Source organism: Papio anubis, chromosome 10, assembly GCF_008728515.1.
Source record: "Papio anubis isolate 15944 chromosome 10, Panubis1.0, whole genome shotgun sequence".
NCBI classification, from domain to species: Eukaryota; Metazoa; Chordata; class Mammalia; order Primates; family Cercopithecidae; genus Papio; species Papio anubis.
The window spans coordinates 19367190-19389102 of NC_044985.1; the positions used below are offsets into that span (position 1 = coordinate 19367190).

Below are 21913 nucleotides of genomic sequence, written 5' to 3' on the forward strand. Positions count from 1 at the left end.
AAATACAAATAACCAATAAGCACATGAAAAGATGTTCAACATAATTACTTATTAGAGGAATACAAATAAAAACTACAGTGAGATACCACCTCATATCTACTGAGATGGCCATAATAAAAAAGATGAATAATAATCAATGCTGGCAAGGATCTGGAGAAACTGGAACCCTCATACATGCTGGTGGGAATGTAGAAAGCTGCAGTCACGGTAGAAAATAGTTTCTCAAAATGTTAAACATGGACTTACCATATGCGCCAACACTTCCACTCTTAGGTACATATTGATTCAAGCAGCAACATGGATGAAACTTGAAAACATTAAACTAAATGAAAGAAGGCTATATATTATGTGATGCCATTTATGTGAAATGTACAAAATAAGCAATTTTGGAGACACGGAGGGTAAATTAGTGATTTCCAAGGGTTAGAGGGAAAAGAGAATGGGGAGTCACTGCTAATGGGTATAGGATTTATTTTGGAGGTGATAAAAATCTGTGGTTATATAAGATGAATAAAATATTTTTAAAATATTCTATAATTAGTGAAAATGATTACACAAACTTATGAATATACTAAAACCCATTGAATTATACACTTTAAAGGGGGTGAATTTTATGGTATGTGAATTATATCTCAAAAAAAAAGAAAAGGGGATCTTCTGACCCCCAAGCCCTAGTCCTCTTCCATGGAGGCAATTAATGTTACTTGTTTCTCAGATACCATCCCTGAAATAGACTGTATATATACCAACGTATATTTGTGGGTCTATAGGTCCCTTATTGAAAACAGAAATATAAGCATAGCAGACACATTGTTCTAGACTCTTTTTTCCTCCTTATAACTTCAAGATCATTATTTACACTGTAACTTGGAGATTATTCCATTTCAGGATATGTAAGAATTCTTTATTCATTTTTATTTGGGGATATTCTATAATTTAGTTGGCTAGTCTTTTGCTGTTCCAAATAACGTTGCAATTAATTTCTTTGTATATCTTTCTAGCACAAGTGTATGAGTGGAATACATTTTGAGAAGTAAAATTTCTGGTTTGAAATTTTTTTATTTTATTTTGATAACTTGCCATTATTGATGTAAGAATGTCTTTCTCACTTGATTATGAGTTCCTTGAGAAAAGGGACCATGTCTGTTTTGTTGACCAGGGTACATCTAGATTACAGCACACTGTCTGACATACTGCTTAATATATTTGTAGATCGACAAGCCTGTGTGTTTTATTGTATAAAGTGTCAAACGGAAATTCAAAGCTATACTGTTCAAAAACTTACAATCTAGTTTATAGGAATTGTTTACAGGAATTGATCTAGAGATAGAGGATTTTCTTTTTCTTTTTTTTTTTTTTTTTACTTTTTATCTAGTTATTTGATTTTTATTTTTCCTTTCCTACTCTGTTAATAGTATGTTTTGGAAAATTGTGGAATCAATTGCAATGTATCATTCTAAGAAAGAGAGAATCCCTTAATCTCATCTGAATATATATACATATATTTTAATAAATATCTATTTCTTATATTTCAGTATTCTATATTTCAGTTATTAAAAAGAGAGAATGGGGTTGATTTGCAACAAAGAGACCTAATAGTGACACCTGCTGGAAAAAAATGTCAGAATAAAATTTGAACCATTAAATCTTTTTAAAATTTTAGACCAGTTTTATTTTTCTATTAATCAGGAAGAAATGTGTTATTTTATGACAGGAATGTTTGTAATAAGTAAATATAATTGTTTAGGGGAGGCTCTTTTATGTTCTACAAAATTACAGGAAATAATATATTTTCTTTTTTTAGGATAAAGTCATTTTGGGAACCGATTACCCCTTTCCATTAGGTGAGCTGGAACCTGGGAAACTAATAGAGTCCATGGAAGAATTTGATGAAGAAACAAAGGTATAATGTCATTTACTTCACGGTTTTATTACTGACTTTTCCTGCTCTGAGTTCGGTTTCAGAGCACTTTGATACATGAAAACAAAGAACAGAGAAACCATTACACTGAATTCCCTAAAACTATTACTCTATCTCCATAAATAGAGGACAAAACTATTAAAGGATAAAAAAAAATGACAAAGCTGAAAGTCAGCCTAGTACAACTAAATTCATAAACCCAAGAAATTGTATAGAAGCATATGATAATAAAATATCCCTGCATGTTAGATGGATCATAAGAAAAATGTATAAATTTTTTCTATATTGTTTCTGTTACAAATCTACCAATCTCAAAAGTTGTAAGAACTCTAGTTGTAATGAAATAGTAATTCATTAGATAATGAAACTAAAGTCTCGATTAAAAGGACCCAAGGAATCAGATCCTTCAAGTAACTGGACTTCTTTTTTTTTCTTTTTTTTTTACCAGCGTTTGACTTTTAAGGCGGGTAGATGATACTAATATGTGCTATAATGCTACCCCTTAGACTCCTAAACCAAGATGAGTTTAAAATAAAATGCAGTGTCTTCAGGTTCCCTCTCCTTTGCCACTCCTTCCACACCCCCATCCTCCAAAAAAATAAGTCCTTCCTAAGACCTTCACTGCCCACCACTCCCAGAGGTCACAGATGGCCAAAAATAACAGCACGAGACTATATAAACTCTTAATAAATCTTACAAAAGTCTTAGTTGTAATCCTTTTGCGTAATTCTTGTCTTTCTTCTAAACGAGAATCCAAGTTACCTTGAACTCTCTCTCCCTTAATCATTAAAGATACTGTTCATCAAATCTTCTCAATAGGCTTAAAGCACATTAACAGATGCCAAGAAGAATTCATTCTTCAGTATACTAGTTACAAGTTATTAACTAGGAAACCTCAGACTATTTTACACAGAAAGTGTCCCCTTTGGCATTAAAAGTCTTGAACTGACTTACCGAATATTGTTAAATATTTACCTGCTTCCTTCCTAAAGTAGGAAGCTGTCGTAAAGACATTTTTGATCTTTTTTTTTTTTAAATCAAGAAAGGTTGAAAATGAAAAACTTTCTGTTAACCAAAATTAAACAGAAACCAGATGACCCCAAATATCCTGATTAAAAATTTAATGGAATAATAGTAATTATTACTACATGCCTTTTATTGTTTATTCTTATCACTTTCAAGTTTATCACTTTCAAGTTTTTTTATAATCTTGCATAAGAAAAAGTGATTGCTTATCATTTTCAAGTTTTTTTAATAATCTTGCATACAGGCTTTATACTGACACACATTCACAATGACATTCTGTACAAGGTTACTCATTGTAACACTGTAATACTGAAAACAATCTTTAAGGGAATAGTTAAATAAATCTTAATATATCCACACAATGGAAATTACGCCACTATAAATAAATTAGAAATCAATTTCCAAGATATATTAAATTTTTAAAAGCAAGGTACAAAACAATTTGTGTAGTATACTTTCATTTGTAGATTGAATATATCTTTTGTGAAAAAGAATCTTTATATGCCTGGATATAAGTATTTGTTTATGCAGTATAAACATAAAATATCTCTGGAACATAAACAAGAAACTGATAACTCTGGGAAGAAAAAGGTATTTGGATGGCAGTAGTGGAATGAAGTATCTATCCATTTTATACATTTTGAATTTCGAACCATGTGAAGGTAAATACCACTAAAGAAATTTAAAATAAAATACATAAATTCATTTGATAAGTACAACAACATTGGAACGTACAGCAGTCCCCCCCTTATCCTCAGTTTTGCCTTCTACAGTTTCTCTTACCCCAAGCAACCACAGTCCAAAAATATTAAATGGAAAATTCCAGAAATAAACAATTCATAAGTTTTAAATTGCATGCAATTCTGAGTAGCATGGTGTAAGCTTACACACTGTCCTGCTCTCTCCAGCCCAAGATGTGAATCATCCCTTTGTCCAGTGTCTCCATGCTGTATCCACTCCCTCCCCATTAGTCACTTAGTAGCTATCTTGGTGATCAGATGGACTGTCGCCATATTACCATGCTTGTGCTCAACTCACCCTTATTTTACCTAGTAATGGCCCCAAAGCACAAGAGTATTAATGCTGGCAATTCAGATGTGCCCAAGAGAAGCTGTAAAGTGCTTCCTTTAAGTGAAAAGGCGAAAGTTCTCAACTTAATAAGAAAAGAAAGAAAAATTATATGTTGAGGTTGCTGAGATCTTACTTTGTAAGAATGCATCTTCTATCTATGAAACTGTGAAGAAGGAAAAAGAAATTTGTGCACAGTATATATAGGATTTTATATAGCATCCACAGAGGGTCTTGGAACATATCCTTCGTAGATAAGGGGGGGACTGCTGTATACAGGTAGATGCATTCTATCATGAAGATATAGAGAAAGAAAACAAGACTTGGGAGTTGAGTGACTTGCCAAAGGCAATATAACTAGTAGGTTATAGCAAATTGATGCAATCCCAAATCCCTTGACTCGAGGAGCAGATCTCCATCCAACACTCTAAAGGATACATGGTACTAAGCTATCTTAAAAGATAAAGCATATGGTTCCTCCTAGCCACAATAGTCACTTCTGAAATGTTCCTCTAGAGGAGGATGGCCTATGTATGCATTGGGGAAGAACCCTAAGAGGTCCAGCCTCAAATCACCCACTTTTCAAGACTGTGTAAGAACCCTGAAGTGGTCATAATATAGAAGGACACATTAATGGTATGGATGTCACACAACCCCATACATTTCTTCCATCCTCAGCTACCCATACCTGTCCTTTGCAAGCTGGATAAACAAATCAGTTAGGGTATCACAAAGTTACTTCTTAAATCTCTTCTTTCAGCAGAGTTAATATAGTTTATAGCTGGGAAGTCCATTTCTTATGTGAAAATGTTAAGATGTACAGATTTGTACCCTCATCTGAGACCCTTCATTTATATCACTTCTCTTGCTCTGAAAAAGCTTAACTTTTATTTGGGGTCATGTGAAAACAACAACACATATGCCTAGCAGCTGGGGGATGGCTAGATGACTTCGGGGCGCCTTTTGCAGCCCTCTTGTCCCACAGACCTAACTGTACCTTTTCTCTGTATTTGCCTCCAAATGGTCTTAAGATTCAACCTGTTCGAGGGTCCAGTTTCCAAACAAGGGCACCTCCTAAAGAGGGCTCTCCCCTTTTTAAGTCTCTTCTCTCCCCCTACAATCAATCAAGTTTCAGATTTAGATTTCAAATAGCGGGGCAAAACATAGGTCAAGAAGATTTTGCTAAGAGATTCACCGTATAACCTGCTAATATTTTTCTCTCATATTGGGGAGCTAATTTTTTTAAACCTGATCAATGTAGTACTTAAAAGTACTTAAAAAACAACCAATAATGCTTTAAAATAAAATATTTTCTTTTCTTTTCAGAATAAACTCAAAGCCAGCAATGCCCTGGCATTTTTGGGTCTTGAGAGAAAACAATTTGAATGACTGAATTTACTACAATGGCAAACTTTCAAAAGGATATTTCATTTTTGTTTCTAAATATGTATCAACAGGTATTAACAAAATCCTATTTTGAACTGTTTTACTCAGAAATAGAATCTCCAAAATATCCTAAATTATTCATAATAAAAATGATTCATAAGTGTTTTCATTCTGAAAAGCAGTACTTTATTTCACGTGCAAATAAAAAATTATTTTCCCAGTGCTCTTTTAATTAATCTGGAGAAATACAAAATAAAATGTCATTAATGATTTTATGGAGAAAGATTCATCCTAGAGGGCTCAGGTAGGTTGTCTATTTTGAATAAAGGTATATGAATTGGACTCAAATAACCTGTTCCATCCACCTTTAACACCTACCATTAGCCCAGAACTGGGCTAGGAATGCTTCAGCCTCCACAAAATAAGTAACATATGGAATATCCATACTCAGGGAGCTTCCAGACCAATTAAGGAGGTAAGAGATGTTCATGGAATAATTATTAAGCTATAAACTTTGACTTTGAGTGTCAAAGAAGAGGAATTCACTTTGTCTAAAACTGTGAGGCAGATCTTCACAGAGGGTGGAACATGAGAGTCCAGGAAATGAATAAGAAATTTTTAGGGTTAGAGGATGGGAAACAGGAAGGCAAAACTATGGGAACACAGCTGTGGTTTCAGACTGAATGAGACATCCCTTTTAAAAGTTTTTGTCTATAAATTCACTTCTACCAGAAGCTCTTTTGATTTTAAAATATTGAGCAGAATGTATAAAGTTAACTATGGAAAGTTAATAGGGCAATACTAGGGTAGCCTTGTTTTACCCATTTCATTTATGGTTCCACTTGGGCTGCTGAAAAGGAACTTGGTTCTGGGATGGGTGATGAACATCTATGGTTCATCTGCCTCTGATTGAATTTCAAAATCAAGCATGATTTTTCAAAACCACCCTCTTGCTTTGGATTCATTCATTCTTTTCCCTTCCATTCATCTAGAAAATCAAGAGTTGAGTATTGACATGTAATTTGTGCTGACCCCTTTCCAGAATAAAGATGAGATCTAATTCTTACTTCACTATGCTCACGCCATTATTTTCATTTTATATAGTTCACTGCCCCACCTCCTTCTCACCCTGCCCCCCACCATTTCTTTCTAGAACTTTACCCACCCACCACTCTGCTTATTGCTCCAATCTGCCCAAAAAGAAAAACAAAGTTGAACAAAGGAACAACATGAACTCTATGTTATTTTTTCCTTCCCCAATCTTTGGGGGTAATGTTTACACTTTTTCAAATATTCTATATTTGAGCACTCTGAACATAGCATTTAATGATTGTTTTATTATAAAAAGTAACCCAATCACTTTATTCAATATTATACACACACATCACATGCAGAGTGAATGGATACATTCATATTCACATGTTTTCTATGTGCCAGGACTATAGGAATGTTCCAGGCACTGGGGGTATAGATGTAAACAAACAAGATAAAATTCCTTCTCTGACAAAACCTACAATCTGAAGAGTGAGAAACATAAATAAGGTAAGGAAGAAGAAAAAGAGGAATAAAAGGAGGAACAGAAGGAGCAAAGGAAGGAAATTTTTCTTATACTGATAAACACTATGAAGAAATTAAAACGAAAATATGGTAGTGACTAGGAGAAAGATGGGGGTAAAACATTAAATTGTAGAGTCAGAGAAGGCCTCTTTAAAGTGGACTTTCAACTGAGATTTGAATGATAGAACAGGGAAGAAAATGCAAAGGTTCTGAGGCAAGAAAGCTCGTGATGAGTTTGTGAGCAAGGAAGAGAGATAGGGTAGGAAGCCAAAAAGTTGGCTAGATCAGTAGACCATGGTTAAGGGTTGAGATTTTTTTTTTTTTTTTTGTGATAGAATCTCACTCTGTCACCAGGCTGGAGTGCAGTGGCGCGATCTCGGCTCACTGCAACCTCTGACTCCCTGGTTCAAGTGATTCTCCCGCCTGAGCCTCCTGAGTAGCTGGGATTACAGGCATGCACCACCACATCCAGCTAATTTTTGTTTTTGTTTGTTTTAGTAGAGACAAGGTTTCACCCTGTTGGCCAGGATGGTCTCGATCTCCTGACCTCGTGATTCTCCTGCCTTGGCCTCCCAAAGTGCTGGGATTACAGGCATGAGCCACTGCGCCTGGCCAAGATTTTTATATTGTTTCATAGGAAACCATTGAAGACTTTTTAATAGGTCTGTGACATGCTCGGACTTATGTTATTCTTTTAAAACAAACAAAAAAAATAGCAGGGTGCAGTGGCTTACACCAGTAATCCCAACACTTTGAGAGGCTGAGGCAGGAGGATTGCTTGAAGCCAGGAGACTGAGACTAGCCTGGGCAACACAGCAATCTCTATTAAAAAAAATTTTTTTTTAATTAGCTGGGTGTGGTGGCTCATTCCTGTAGTCTCAGCTACTCAGGAGGCTGGAGTGGGAGGATGGCTTAAACCCAGGAGTTCGAGGCTGCAGTGAGCTAGGATCATGCCACTGCACTCCAGCCTGGGTGACAGAGTGAGACCCTGTCTCAGAAAAAAGAAATGAGAGGAGAGGAGAGGAGAGGAGAGGAGAGGAGAGGAGAGGAGAGGAGAGGAGAGGAGAGGAGGGGAGGGGAGGAGAGGGGAGAAAAAAAAGAAAAAAGAAACCCATATACATTAACAGCTGTTTAGAGACTTATTAAAGGGAGTCAAGAAAGGAAGTTGGAGGCTAGGCAAGAAATGATGGTGACTCAGGCACAAATACAAGAATGGGGATCATGAGATATGTTTGTAGGCAGAACTAACAGCATTTAATGATGGACTAAATGTGAGGAAGAGGGAGGAAGGGGAGGAAAGAAATCAAGGCTGACTCCTGGGTGTGTGAATGTGAAGTGTGTGTACACACGTGCACACCATGCTTTTGTCAATCAGTCTCCTATATCTGGACATTTAAATAATTCCTAATGTTTTGCAATTATAAATAATACTGCAATAAAATTTGATTAATTTCCCAAATCATACATATGGATAAACTACAACTCTGATTGGATCAAAGATTTAACTCTAAAATATTAAACTAGGCAGGTACTAGAAGAAAAGATGAGAGAATTCCTCTTTAATCTGGGTGTAAAGAGGGTTTTCTAACTATGACTTTCCTGGGCACATAATCCTGGTGACATTTAAGCTTTGAGATGATTAATGGTAGTTAATGGTGTTAAACTCATCCATACTTTAAACATAGGTGCTTTGATTCCCACGCTTTTCACTTGAACAGCTGGGTAGATTAATTACCATTTACCATAATGAAGAAGACTATGGGAGAAACAGTCTTGAGAGGAAAGAGAATCAACAGTTCTGTAGTTGAACTTGTTATATTTCAGATGCCTCTAGACATTTAAGTAGGAATGTCAAGTAAGCACTTGAATGTACTAGTCTGGAGAGTTCAAGAGACAGACTGGGAAAAATCACCAGTGTATAAAAGGTATTTAAAGAAATGAGACTGGATGAAATCACCTGGCGAAAAAGTAGAGCAGAGACGCAAAAGACCCTAGGCCTATTTCCTGGGATTCACTAACACTTAGAAGTTAGGTGAAGGCTATACAAAAATTAGCCGGGCGTGGTGGCACGAGCCTGTAATTCCAGCTACTCGGGAAGCTGAGGCAGGAGAATCACTTGAACCCGGGAGGCGGAGGTTGCAGTGAGCTGAGATCGTGCCACTGCACTCCAGCCTGGGTGACAGAGCGAGACTCTGTCTCAAACAAAACAAAACAAAACAAAACAAAAGTTAGATGAAGGCACCAGCTTTGTGCACAGAAGAGTAGCCAGTGAGGTAGGAGGAAAACTAGGAAAATATACTCAGGAGTCAAGAACAGACAATGTTTCAAGAAGTCCTAACAGCTTTAGGCATACACACACACACACACACACACACACACACACACACACACACAATCAAAGCTACAATACTATGGTATTCAACAGAACCATATGCCTCAGATATAACTCAATCCCTTTATCCCAAAATTTAATTCCACTTTTTATAGTCCCAACCCCGATGAATGGCATCGACCAGTCACCTAATTCTTCTCCTTCACCCATATGAATATACCATTAAATCCAAAAGATTCAATCCATTTCATATCTTTTATTTCTTATCTGTTCTTTCCTCCACATGGCTTCCAACTAAATTCAGGTCATCATCTATCAGCAGGATATTGAAATAATCCCTTATTTGTACCCCTGCCCTGCCCCTTGGCTTAGTCTGGTACAACCCATCTTCTACCTTGGTGCCAGAGAAAAATGTCCAAAGTATGTATCTGATTGTATCACTTTCTCTGTTAAAATTCCTCAGGACCTAAAGTGGTGGTTTCTAGGCTTTGGGATTTCATTGCTCAGTAACTTCCCCTTCAAAAAAACAAAAACAAACAAAAAAAAAAGGACTGCTATCTCTAACAGAGCACACCTCTCATTTTGAGTTGTGATTCCTATCTTCCTTCTAGACTGGACTTCCTTGACGGATGACCTATGCCTTCATTCACTCATGCATTCAACAAAATTTATTCAGCACTTATTATGGGCCAAGAACCATGCTAGATTCTGAGAGTATGAAAAAAGCAAACATGGTTCCTGCCCTCAGTTGTGCTTATAACCTAGTTAGGGAGACATGTATCAAGTAAGCAACAAATCGATATAAAATTGCTACCACGACAGGAGCTATGAGGGAAAGGCGCACAGTGTGTAGAAAGCTTATTATAAAGGATTTGTCCTAGTCAGAGTCACAGAAAGATTTTTCAGAAAAAAGTTTTGCTTGAGCTAGGATCTGAAAGCAAACAAGAGCTACAAGGTTAAAAGGGAAGGGAAGAGTATTCCAGGCAGAAGAAACAGGATAAACGAAAGCCTTGTGTCTGTGTAGGAAAACAGCCATTGTATGGCAAGAGTGACTCCATCTGGAAGGGGACTCGCCATGATAACTGATGTTTGAACACAGCATACCAAGGTGTTCTGCAGCAAGGTCTTTAAGCAATGCCTGTAGCATATATAGCCGTGCATAAAGATACTTATCTAACCTCCCCAGTAGTCATGAGTTTCAGCAAGAAGGTCTGAGATGTAATCAGCTGCACCTGTTTGTACCCTAAAAGCTTGCCATACAAAGGACACTTTCTGAACGGTGAATGCAGGGACCCACCATTGCATGGCTACCCCAGATATCACTTCTGTTTGTCAGAGGCTATTAAATATTTCTTTCTGAGAAACTGAATTTGTCAGCCTCTTTCTTCAGCCTCTCACCTTGGGGGTGGGTTTGCATAGACCTGCTCACCATGGAACAGGCAGGAGAGAACACAGCAAGAAAGAAAACCACTGTGGCTGAAGATGACAAAGGAAGACATTCTTGGTAAAAAGTGACAAGATCATGTGAGGCCATAAGTCAGTTGAGGTATTTTGTATATTGAAAAGCTGTGAGAACTCACAAAATGGGAGAAAATATTTGCAAACTACCCGTCTGACAAGGGATTAAGAACCAGAATCTGTAAGATGCTCAAACTCTACAAGAAAAAAATTTAATAATCTGATTTTAAAACGGGCAAAAGATTTGAATAGACGTTTCTCAAAAGAAGACATACAAATGGTAGACAGGCATATGAAAATGTCCTCAGTATAATGATTCATCAGAGAAATGCAAATCAAAACTATAGTGAGATATCATCTCACCCCAGTAAAAATGGCATTTTTCCAAAAGACAACCAATAACAAATGCTGGCAAGGATATGGAGAAAAGGGAACACTTGTCCACTGTTGGTGGGAATGTAAATTAGTACAACCACACTGGGTAACAGTTTGGAGGTTCTTCAAAAAACTAAAAATAGAGCTACTACGTGATCTAGTAATCCCACTGCTGGGTATATACCCAAAAGAAAGGAAGTCAGTATATCAAAAGTATATCTGCACTCTCATATTTGTTGCAGCTGTGTTCACAATAACCAAGATTTGGAAATAACCTAAGTATTCATCAAGAGATGAATAGATAAATAAACTGTGGTACATATACACAATGGAGTACTAGTCAGCCATAAAAAAGAATGAGATCCTGTCATTTGCAACAACGGATGGAACTGGAGGTTGTTATGTTAAGTGAAATAAGCCAGGCACAGAAAAACAAACTTTGCATGTTCTCACTTATTTGTGGGAGCAAAAAATTAAAATAATTGAATTTACAGACATAGAGAGTAAAAGGATGATTACCAGAGACTGAAGTGGATAATGGGTTGGGGAATGGGAATGGCTAATGGGTACCAAAAGTAGTTAGAAAAAATGAATAAGATCTCATATGTGATAGCACAATAGGTGACTATTATAGTCAATAATAATTTAATTATACATTTAAAAATAACTGAAAGTATATAACTGAGTTGTTTGTGACACAAAGGATAAATGTATGAGGGGGATAGATACCCAATTTACCAAAATGTGATTAATATGCATTGCATACCTGTATCAAAATAACTCATGTAGCCCATACTACTATGTACCCACAAAAATTAAAAATTAAAAAAAAAAAAACAAGAGTTGGAGGCAAAGAAGCATGGATTGGAGTCTTATGGTCACAAGCCAAGAAAGGCCTAGAGTCACCAAAAGCTGAAAGAGCCTAGAAACAGATTCTCCCCAATAGTCTTCAGAGGGAGTACAGGCCTGCTGTTTTAGTCCAGTTTTCATTGCTCATAACAGGATACCTGAAACTGAGTAATTACTTCTTAGAGTTACGGAGGCTGAGAAGTCCCAGGTTGAGGGGCCACATCTGGTGAGGGCCTTCTAACTGGTGGGGACTCTGCAGAATCCCAAGGTAGCACAGGGCATCATATGGCAAGGGAGCGGAATGTGCTAGCTCCAGTCTCTTTCTTCTTATAAAGCTACCAGTTCCATTATTGTGACAGCCCATTAATCCATTAACCTATTAATCCATTCATGAGGGCTCTGCCCTCGTGACCCAATCACCTCTCAATACTGCCACACTGGGGATTAAATTTCAACATGAGTTTGGGAGAGGACAATCATTCAAACCATAGTCCCTGCCAACACATTGATTTTAGATTTCTGGTCTCTAGAATTGCGAGAGAATAAATTTCTCTTGTTTTAAGTCAAAAAACAATACCAAAAGAAAACAAACAACAACAACAACAAAGAAAAGCAATGAGAAGGTTTTTTAGTAGGGGATGGAATTAATTAGAGCTGTTCTGTCTTTTTTTTTTTTAATCCTGCTCCTGTGGGAAAGAATTCAATTTTGAAAAGATTCCTCTGACAGGTTGCAGGACGGTAACAGCTTGCAGGGGAGCTTAACTGAAATAGCTTGGGCCAAGGTGGTGGTAGTGTTGCTGGTGGAGAAACATATGTAATAGACTGCAGAGATAGTAAGAAGGGTCAACAGAAAGGCCTTGGTGATGGGTTAGATATGGGAGATGAGGATTAGAGATATCAAAGATGACCCCTGAGTTTCCATCTTGCACAAATGGAAGTAGTGCCATTTTACTACAAGAGGCACAGAGAGAAGAGAGAAGACCAGGTTGGAAGGGCAGGATTATGAGTTTAGTTTGGGGAAATTTTGAATATTAATGCCTTTGAGACATACAAAAGGGAAAGTCGAGTGTGCAGACTTATGCAGTTTGAATTTCCTAGCACATAGTAACAGCTCCATTAGCATTCACTGGATAAATAAATAGTAAAATAAAAATAAGTAAACAGTAAAAACAGAAATAAGTAAACAGTAAAAAACAGTTTTTTGCTCCTAAAATGAGCAAAGAAAGGAACTGGAAATCAATCTTCACTGAGTATGTTGGCAATTCATGCAGTTCTGAGTGTAATCCAAATGGTGAGGCCTCACAAATTTGTGACTATCTACAATGACTTGAGTGTTCACTATCCTCGTGAGTCTTTCTCCCTGGCTCACCCGCCTAGTAAGCCCTTCTCCTTGGCTCATAGATGGATGTCTTCTCCCTGTGTCTTCACATGGTCTTTCCTCTGTACATGTCTACATCATGATTGACTCTTCTTCAGGGACACCAGTCATACTGGATTAGAGCCCACCCTAATTGACCTAATATGACCTCATTTTAACTTAATTCCCACTTAAAAGAACCTGCGTCCAAATATAGTCACATTCTGAGCTACTTGGGGTTAACACTTTTGGGACACAATTCAGCCCATAACAAATGCCTTATGTATATTCACAAACCAATCTGGCAATGTCCATACCAGGGATGTCATTTGGTGACAGCAGACATTCTTCTCAGATGCCATTAGCAGCACAAGGTTCTGAGGAAAGGTAAAGAGAATAACCTCCTCAGTACCATATTTGATTGCCTGGCCCTGGAACAACACTGCTTACACAGTGAATCTGCTCATAACACAGAATCTAGAAAAGTCACTCAGGAAAATCACCTTTTCAGCGTTTTATCTCCTTCCTTATCTACTGCAAGCACTTCTCCAAAAACAACCTTTTTAAAACACTCCCAACACCACCAGATTCCAAAAGAGAAACAACCCCTCACAGCCATCCAAGCATCTTTCTCTTTTCCTTGTACAGTACCTTCTCCCACATCCCCTAAAAAGGAAGCCAGTACTGGCTCAGCCTAATTCATATTCCCCGACCAGAAAGCTTAAATCTATTCAACGTAATCACTTTAGATTAATATACCAAGACAAATACCAGCTTTAAATTTGTTTAACTTAGACGATTATGAAGACTTTTCCCAATCAAAATTGAAAAAAAGGTAAACTGAAGTTTCCATTTCTGAAAATAAGACTGCTCACAACCTAAAAACGTCAAAGTTTATTTTTAAAAAGTCAACACAAACATATGTAAAAGTTCAAACAGATCAAATTCAACCTATGTCTCCCAGTCTACACCCCTAGAAGGAACGAATTTTACCTGTTCTGTGTGTGTGTGTGTATTCTTGCAAACACAGTCTACGATTATACAAGTATTTACATGTATACATTCCTTTTTTCATTTTAAGCAAACAGTAGAATTTACCCTTTCTGGTACCTTTTAAGTACCTTGCAGGGTACTTAATGCCTTGGTGATCATCCCACATATAAGCTGCCTCTTTCTTTTTAATGGGTGGATCCTATGAATGAAAATCACACAGATTACATAGATGCACCATAATCATAGAGTCCTCAATGCATGGACATTCATGTTTCCAAACTTTTGCAATTATTAACTGTTACCAAGAATACCCTTGTTACTGGAAAGGAGTCCCAATCCAGACCCCAAGAGAGGGTTCTTGGATCTCACACAAGAAAGAATTTGAGGTAAATCTATAAAGTGAAAGCAAGTTTACTAAGAAAGTAAAGGAATAAAGAATGTCTATTCCACAGGCAGAGCAGCCCCGAGGGCTGCTGGTTGCCTATTTTTTACAGTTATTTCTTGATTATATGTTAAACAGGAGGTGGATTATTCATGTCTCCCCTTTTTTAGACCATATCCCCTTTTTTAGACCATGACGATGAGATGGCATTTGTGAACTGCCATGGTGCCAGTAGGAGTGTCATTTAGCATGCTAATACATTATAATTAGCAAATAATGAGCAGTGAGGATGCCCAGAGGTAACTTTTATTGCCATCTTGGTTTTGGTGGGTTTTAGCTGGCTTCTTTACCACAGACTGTTTTATCAGCAAGGTCTTTATGACCTGTACCTTGTGCTGATTTCCTATCTCATCCTGTGACTTAGAATGTCTAACCTCCTGGGAATGCAGCCCAGTAGGTATCAGGCTTATTTTACCCAGCCCCTACTCAAGAGGGAGTCACTCTGGTTCAAACGCCTCTGGCACCATTATGATATTTGTTCAGCATCTTTTCATATGCCTATTTGCCATCTGTATACCTTCTTCGTGAGGTATTGGTTTAGATCTTTTGCCCATTTTTTAATTGGGTTATTTTCTTACTGCTGAGCGTTAAGAAGTCTTTTTTTTTTTTCATTCACCATCTAATCTTTTAAAAAGTTCTGTGGGTGCATAGTAGGTATATATAATTTATGGGGTATATGAGATATTTTGATACGGGCATGCAATGATGTGAAATAAGCACTTCAGGGAGAGTGGGATCTCCAGCCCCTCAAGCATTTATCCTTTGAGTTATAAACAATCCAATTAAAGTCCCTCTGCCCACCCTTCTCAGCCTCTGGTAAGCATCCTTCTACTCTCTCTGTCCATGAATTCAATTGTTTTCATACTTAGATCCCACAAATAAGTGAGAATATGCAATCTTTGTCTTTCTGTGCCTGGCTTATTTCACTTTACATAATGACCTCTGGTTCCATCCATGTTGTTGCAAATAACAGGATCTCATTCTTTTTTATGGCTGAATAGTACTTCTTATGTATATGTACCACAGTTTCTTCATCCATTCATCTGTTGATGGACACTTAGGTTCCAATCTTAACTATTGTAAACAGTGCTACCACAAACATGCGAGAGCAGGTATCTTTTTGATATACTGATTTCTTTTCTTTTGGGTATATACCTAGCAGGGGGATTCCTGGATCACACAGTAGCTCTAGTTTTTTGAGGAGCCTCTAAACTGTTGTTCACAGTGGTTGTACAATTTATATTCCCAGCAGCAGTGTACAAAGAGTTCCCTTTTCTCCACATCCTCACCATCATGTGTTATAGCCTGTTTTTTGGATAAAAGCCATTTTAACTGGGGTGAGATGCTATCTCATTATACTTTTGATTTGCATTTCTCTGATGATCCATGATACTGAGAACCTTCCCATATGCTTGTGTGCCATTTGTATATTTCTTTTGAGAAATGTCTATCCGTATCTTTTATCCATTTTAAAATCAGGTTATTAGATTTTATTTCCTATAGAGTTGTTTGAGCACCTTATAGATTCTGGTTATTAATATATTGTTAGATGGGTAGTTTGCAAATACTTTCTCTCATTCTGTGGGCTGTCTCTTCCCTTTGTTTTTTGTTATTGTTCTTGTCTTTTTTGTTTGTTTCTTTCTTTTTTTGAGACGGAGTCTTGCTCTGTTACCCAGGCTGCAGTGCGGTGGTGCAATCTCCGCTCACTGCAAGCTCTGCCCCCGGGTTCATGCCATTCTTCTGCCTCAGCCTCCCCAGTAGCTGGGACTACAGGTGCCTGCCACCACGCCTGGCTAATTTTTTTGTATTTTTAGTAGAGATGGGGTTTCACTGTGTTCGCCAGGATGGTCTCGATGTCCTGACCTCATGATCTGCCCGCCTCAGCCTCCCAAAGTGCTGGGATTACAGGCAAGAGCCACAGCGCCCAGCCCTCTTCCCTTTGTTGATTGTATCCTTTGCTGTGCATAAACTTTTTAACTTGATGTGATCTTATTTGTCCATTTTTGCTTTGGTTGCCTGTGCTTGTTGGGTATTGCTCAGAAATTTTTGGCCAGACAAATGTCCTGGAAATTTTCCCCCATGTTTTCTTGTAGTAGTTTCATAGTTTAAGGTCTTAAAGTCTTTAATTCATTTTTATTTTTTTATAGGACAAGAGATAAGGGCCTAATTTCATTCTTTTGCATACGGACATCCAGTTTTCCCAGCACTATTTATTGAAGAGACTGTCTTTTCCCCAGTGTATGTTCTTGGCACCTTTGTTACAAATGAGTTCACTGTAGGTGTGTGGATTTGTTTCTGGGTTCTCTATTCTATTCTGTTGGTCTATGTATCTGTTTTTATGTGAGTACCATGCTGTTTTGGTGATGAAAGCTCTGTAGTATAATTTGAAGTCAGGTAATGTGATTCCTCCAGGTTTGTTCTTTTTGCTTAGGATAGTTTTGGCTATTCTGGGTCTTCTGTGACTCCAAATAAATTATAGGATTGTTTTTTCTATTTCTGTGTAGAATGTCATTGATGTTTTGATAGGGATTTCATTGAATCTGTAGATTGCTTTGGGTAATATGGACATTTTAACAATTCTTCCAACTCATGATCATGGAATATTTTTCCATTTTATTGTGTCATCTTCAATTTCTTTCATCAGTGTTTTATAGTTTTCATTATAGAGATATTTTGCTTCTTTGGTTAATTCTTATGTATGTAATTTTATGTGTAAATATTGTAAATGGGATTACTTCTTAATTTCTTTTTCACATTGTTCACTGTTGGCATATAGAAATGTTATTGATCTTTGTGTGTTGATTTTGTATCCTGCAACTTTACTGAATTCGTTGATCAGTTCTAATAATTTTCCTTTGGAGTCTTCAGGTTTTTCCAAATACAAGATCATATCATCTACAAAGAAAGATAATTTGACTTCTTCCTTTCCAGTTTGGATGCCCTTTATACCTTTCTCGTCTGACTGCTTTAGCTAGGACTTCCAGTACTATGTTGAATAATGGTGACAATGGGCATCCTTGTCGACTTCCAGATCTTAAAGGAAAAGCTTTGTTTTTTTTCCTATTCAGTATGATACTAGTTGTGGGACTGTCATACATGGCTTTTATTATGTTGAGGTAAGCTCCTTCTATCCCCTGTTTTTTTAGGGTTTTTATCATGAAGGGATGTCAAATTGTATCAAATACTTTTTCAACATCAATTGAAATGATATGGTTTCCAGTCTTCATTCTGTTGATATGATGTATCACATTGATTTATTTGCAACCATCCTTGCATCCCAGGGATAAATCCCCTTTGGTCATGATGAATGATCTTTCTAATGTATTGTTGAATTCAGTTTGCTGGTATTTTATTGAGGATTTTTGCATCAATATTCATCAGAGATATTGGCCTATAGTTTTCTTTTTTCAATGTGTCTTTGGTTTTAGAATCAGGGTAATACTGGCCTTGTAGAATGAGTTTGGAAGTATTCTCTCTTCCTCTATTTCAGAATAGTTTGTGTAGTATTGGTGTTAGTTCTTCTTTAAATGTTTAGTAGAATTTAGCAGTTAAGCCATCTTAAGAATTCTTTATCAGACATATGTTTTGCAAATATTTCTTCCTTGGATGTCATTCTCTTAACAGTGTCTTTCACAGAACGGAGGTTTTAGTTTTTTTAATTTTAATTTTAATTTTTGAGATGGAGTTTCACTCTTTGTTGCCCAGGGTGGAGTGCGGTGGCACGATCTCGGCTCACTGCAACCTCCGCCTCCCAGGTGAAGTTGCTTGATCAACTCTCCTATCTCAGCCTCCTGAGTAGCTGTGATTATAGGTGCCTGCCACCATGCCCAGTTAATTTTTTATTTTATTTATTTTTTAGATGGAGTCGCCCTCTGTCGCCCAGGCTGGAGTGCAGTGGCACAATCTTGGCTCACTGCAACCTCCACATCCTGGGTTCAAGTGATTCTCCTGCCTCAGCCTCCCCAAGTAGCTGGGACTACAGGCGCGCGCCACTACGCCCAGCTAATTTATTTTTAATTTTTAGTAAAGACAAGGTTTCACCATGTTGGCCAGGCTGGTCTCGAAATCTTGACCTCAGGTGATCCGCCCGCCTCAGCCTCCCAAAGTGCTGGGATTACAGGCAGGAGTCACTGCGCCTAGCCAGAGGTTTTTAATTTTAATGAAGTCCAACTTACTAGTTTTTTCTTTCATGGATTGTACTTTTGGTATTGCATCTAAAACCTCATTGCCGAACACAAAGTCAACTATATTTTCTCCTATGTTATCTTCCAGAAGTTTTACAGTTTTGCATTTTACATCTAGGTCTGCAACTCACTTTGAGTTAAATTTTGTAGAAGGTATAAGGTCTGCATATAGATTTAAAACTATATATATATATATATATGGCTTTCTGGTTGTTCTAGCATCATTTGTTAAAGACTATTATTGCTCCATTGACTTGCTTTTGCTCCTTTGTCAAAGGTCAGTTGACTATTTATGGGTGGGCTCCCTATCACGTTCCATTGATCTATGTGTCTGTTCTTTCTCAAATACCACACTGGAGATAGAGTCTTGCTCTATCACCCATGGGGGCTGGAGTGCGGTGGAGTGATCTCGGCTCACTACAACCTCCGCCTCCTGGGTCCAAGCAATTCTCGTGCCCCAGCTTCCCAAGAAGCTGGGATTACAGACATGCACCAACACACCCAGCTAATTTTTGTATTTTTAGTAGAGATGAGGTATCCCCATATTGGCCAAGCTGGTCTTGAACTCCTGGCCTCAAGCAATCCCCCACCTTGGCCTCCCAAAGTGCTGGGACTATGGGTGTGAACCACTATGCCCTGCCTAGATCCATATCTAAGTACAGGTTGAGCATCCCTAAATCTGAAAGTCAGAAACACTCCAAAACCCAAAACTTCAAGCCCCGACATGACAGTCAAAGGAAATGTTCATTGGCGCATTTCAGATTTAGGATTTTTGGATTACGATGCTCAATGACTAAATTTATAATTCGAATATTTCAAAATCTAAAAAAATCTCTAATCCAAAACACATCTGGTCTCAAGCATTTCAGATACGTGATACTTAACCTGTATTACTTTGGGGAGACAGTACTATTGTAAATGGCATTGTGTTTTTAATTATAAATTCCAATTGTTCATTGCTGGTATACAGGAAAACAACTGACTTTTGTATTCAACCTTGTATCCCAAAATTCTAGAGTTTTATTTCTTCCTTCCCAATATGTGTACTTTAAATTTACTTCTTGTTAGCTAGAACATCAAGTACCACGTTGAAAAGACTGGTTGAGAGGGGACATGCTTGCCTTGTGTCAGACTTTAGGTGGAAAGAATGTAGTTTCTCACAATAGAAACAATCTATTGTTAGCTGTAGAATTTTTGTAGATGCTCTTTATCAAGTTGAGGAAGTTCTCCTTTATTCCCAGTTTGCTGAGTTTTTATTATGAATGGATGTTGAGGAGGGGCACTTATTATTTGTGTGTGACAGAATCTCACTCTGTCACCCAATCTGGGGTGCAACCTCACCTCTCACGTTGAAGCGATACTCCCAAGGAGCTGGGACTACAGATGCCGCCACATCCAGCTAATATTTGAGAACACTTTTGTAGAGATGGGGTCTCATTATGTTGCCCTGGCTGGTCTAGAACACTTTGGCCTCCCAAAGTGCTGGGATTACAGCCATGAAACACTGCACCTGGCCAAGGATGTGCACTTTTTAAATGTTGCTTTAAATCAATCTATCCTGGAAATTGCAAGCAACATAAAACGTAAAGCAAGGGAGGTATGAAATGGCAACTGTTCACAAGAACTGCCTACTATAATCAATATTCTTGTGCAATGCATATACTGAGCGTGGGAGCCCCCAAAAAATCACTTGCCTTCATGGTCTTTGGCAAATAAATATTTTATTTTTTATTTTCGAGACAGGGTCTTGCTCTATCGCCCAGGAGGGATGGGGTGCAGCAGCGAGATCTAGTTCACCGCAACCTCCACCTCCTGGGCTCAAGCCATCCTCTCACTTCAGCCTCGGGAGTAGCTGGGACTACAGGCGCGCCACCAAGCCCGGCTAATTTTTGTACTTTTGGTCGAGACAGAGTCTAACCATGTTGCCCTTGCGCTGGAACTCCTGACCTCAAGTGATCGACCCACTGGACCTCCCCAAGCGCTGAGGTTACAGGTGTGAGCCACCGTGCCCGGCCTCCAAATACTTAGGACTTTAAACTTGGAAACCCTATTCACAACACAAACTCCAAGTGAAGCTCTGTGGTGTTTTCTTACAGGAAGAAATGCAGGAGTTAATCAACAGGGATGTGGGATGTTCCCGCATCAAATCCTAAAGATAAAATTTTAACCCAGTTCCTCTTGCACGTATCTGCTTCTCCCCAACCTTGTCTCGCAGAAGCCACAGCACGGTCTGAAAACACGCCTCGTCTAGATTCAACACCTCATTTAGAAATTCAATTTCTCGTTGCTAGTTGGATAGCGTTTGGCAAGTAATTTGAAAAAATAAAAATAAACCCACGGACGGAGTGTTCTGGGATTTAAACAACATAACGTAAGGTGAAAAAAGCACTCAGGCGCGGACAGCCATGGAGCGTGACTTCCTGTGCACTCTTTCCCGGCCAGCTCCACGCCAGAGCCGCGCGCTAGGCGGAGGCTGTTGGTAGCGGAGGCCGGAGTCGCACGCCTACGAGACTGCGCGGACCCACCCGAAAGGAAAATGGAGGTAGTGGCGTGAGGCTGCGACACTGAAGGGTATTTTTCTCTTTTTAACGGGCCGCTAGACCTCCCGTCAAAGGAAGCTCCCGACGGGCCTTCGAAGTCCACGCCCAGACCCCACAGCGCAGCCGCCCGACTGCCTCTCTCCACACCCGCCTGGGTCCAGCCTCTCCCACTCTCCCCTCCCCGCCCCGCCCCTCCGCCCAGCCAACCCTAGACCCGGCATGCGCTGCGCCGACCTTTTCCTTCCGAGCCGACCCCCACCTTCGGCGCCTCCCAATGACAAGCGGCGCGGAGCATTGTGGTCCCGCGCGCGAGAGCGAGGCAGAGGACGGAAAAAGAAAGCAAAAGACCAGGGCGAGCCGGTAGAGCAGACCCCGCGCATGCGCACGGGCGGGGGCGGTGGTGAAAAAGGGCGGTGCGTGGTCTA

General features: G+C 38.6%; 1 protein-coding gene and 1 long non-coding RNA gene across 6 annotated transcripts in view; one reads left to right on the top strand and one right to left on the bottom strand.

Annotated features, from left to right (window-relative positions):
• Window positions 1-5579, top strand: part of ACMSD (aminocarboxymuconate semialdehyde decarboxylase) — a 64555-nt gene extending 58976 nt beyond the window's left edge. For all 3 annotated transcript variants that reach the window (XM_021923528.2, XM_021923529.2, XM_021923530.2), the window contains 2 exons: window positions 1805-1903; window positions 5342-5579. In XM_021923528.2, coding sequence (XP_021779220.1) covers window positions 1805-1903; window positions 5342-5404 — 162 coding nt within the window. In that variant the 3' untranslated portion in view covers window positions 5405-5579. The remainder of the gene's footprint in view (window positions 1-1804; window positions 1904-5341) is intronic.
• The window catches only part of LOC110740849, a 66451-nt gene extending 44540 nt beyond the window's left edge, over window positions 1-21911 (bottom strand). Inside the window, exons 1-2 of one of the 3 annotated variants that reach the window (XR_004176497.1) lie at window positions 21723-21909; window positions 13647-13706 (exon numbers count right to left, since the gene is read on the bottom strand). This is a non-coding gene — a long non-coding RNA (uncharacterized LOC110740849). Of the gene's footprint in view, window positions 1-13646; window positions 13707-21722 lie in introns of all 3 variants that reach the window. The other 2 variants (XR_004176496.1, XR_002516044.2) reach the window with 2 other exon arrangements.
• Window positions 21912-21913: the final 2 nt, after the last annotated feature.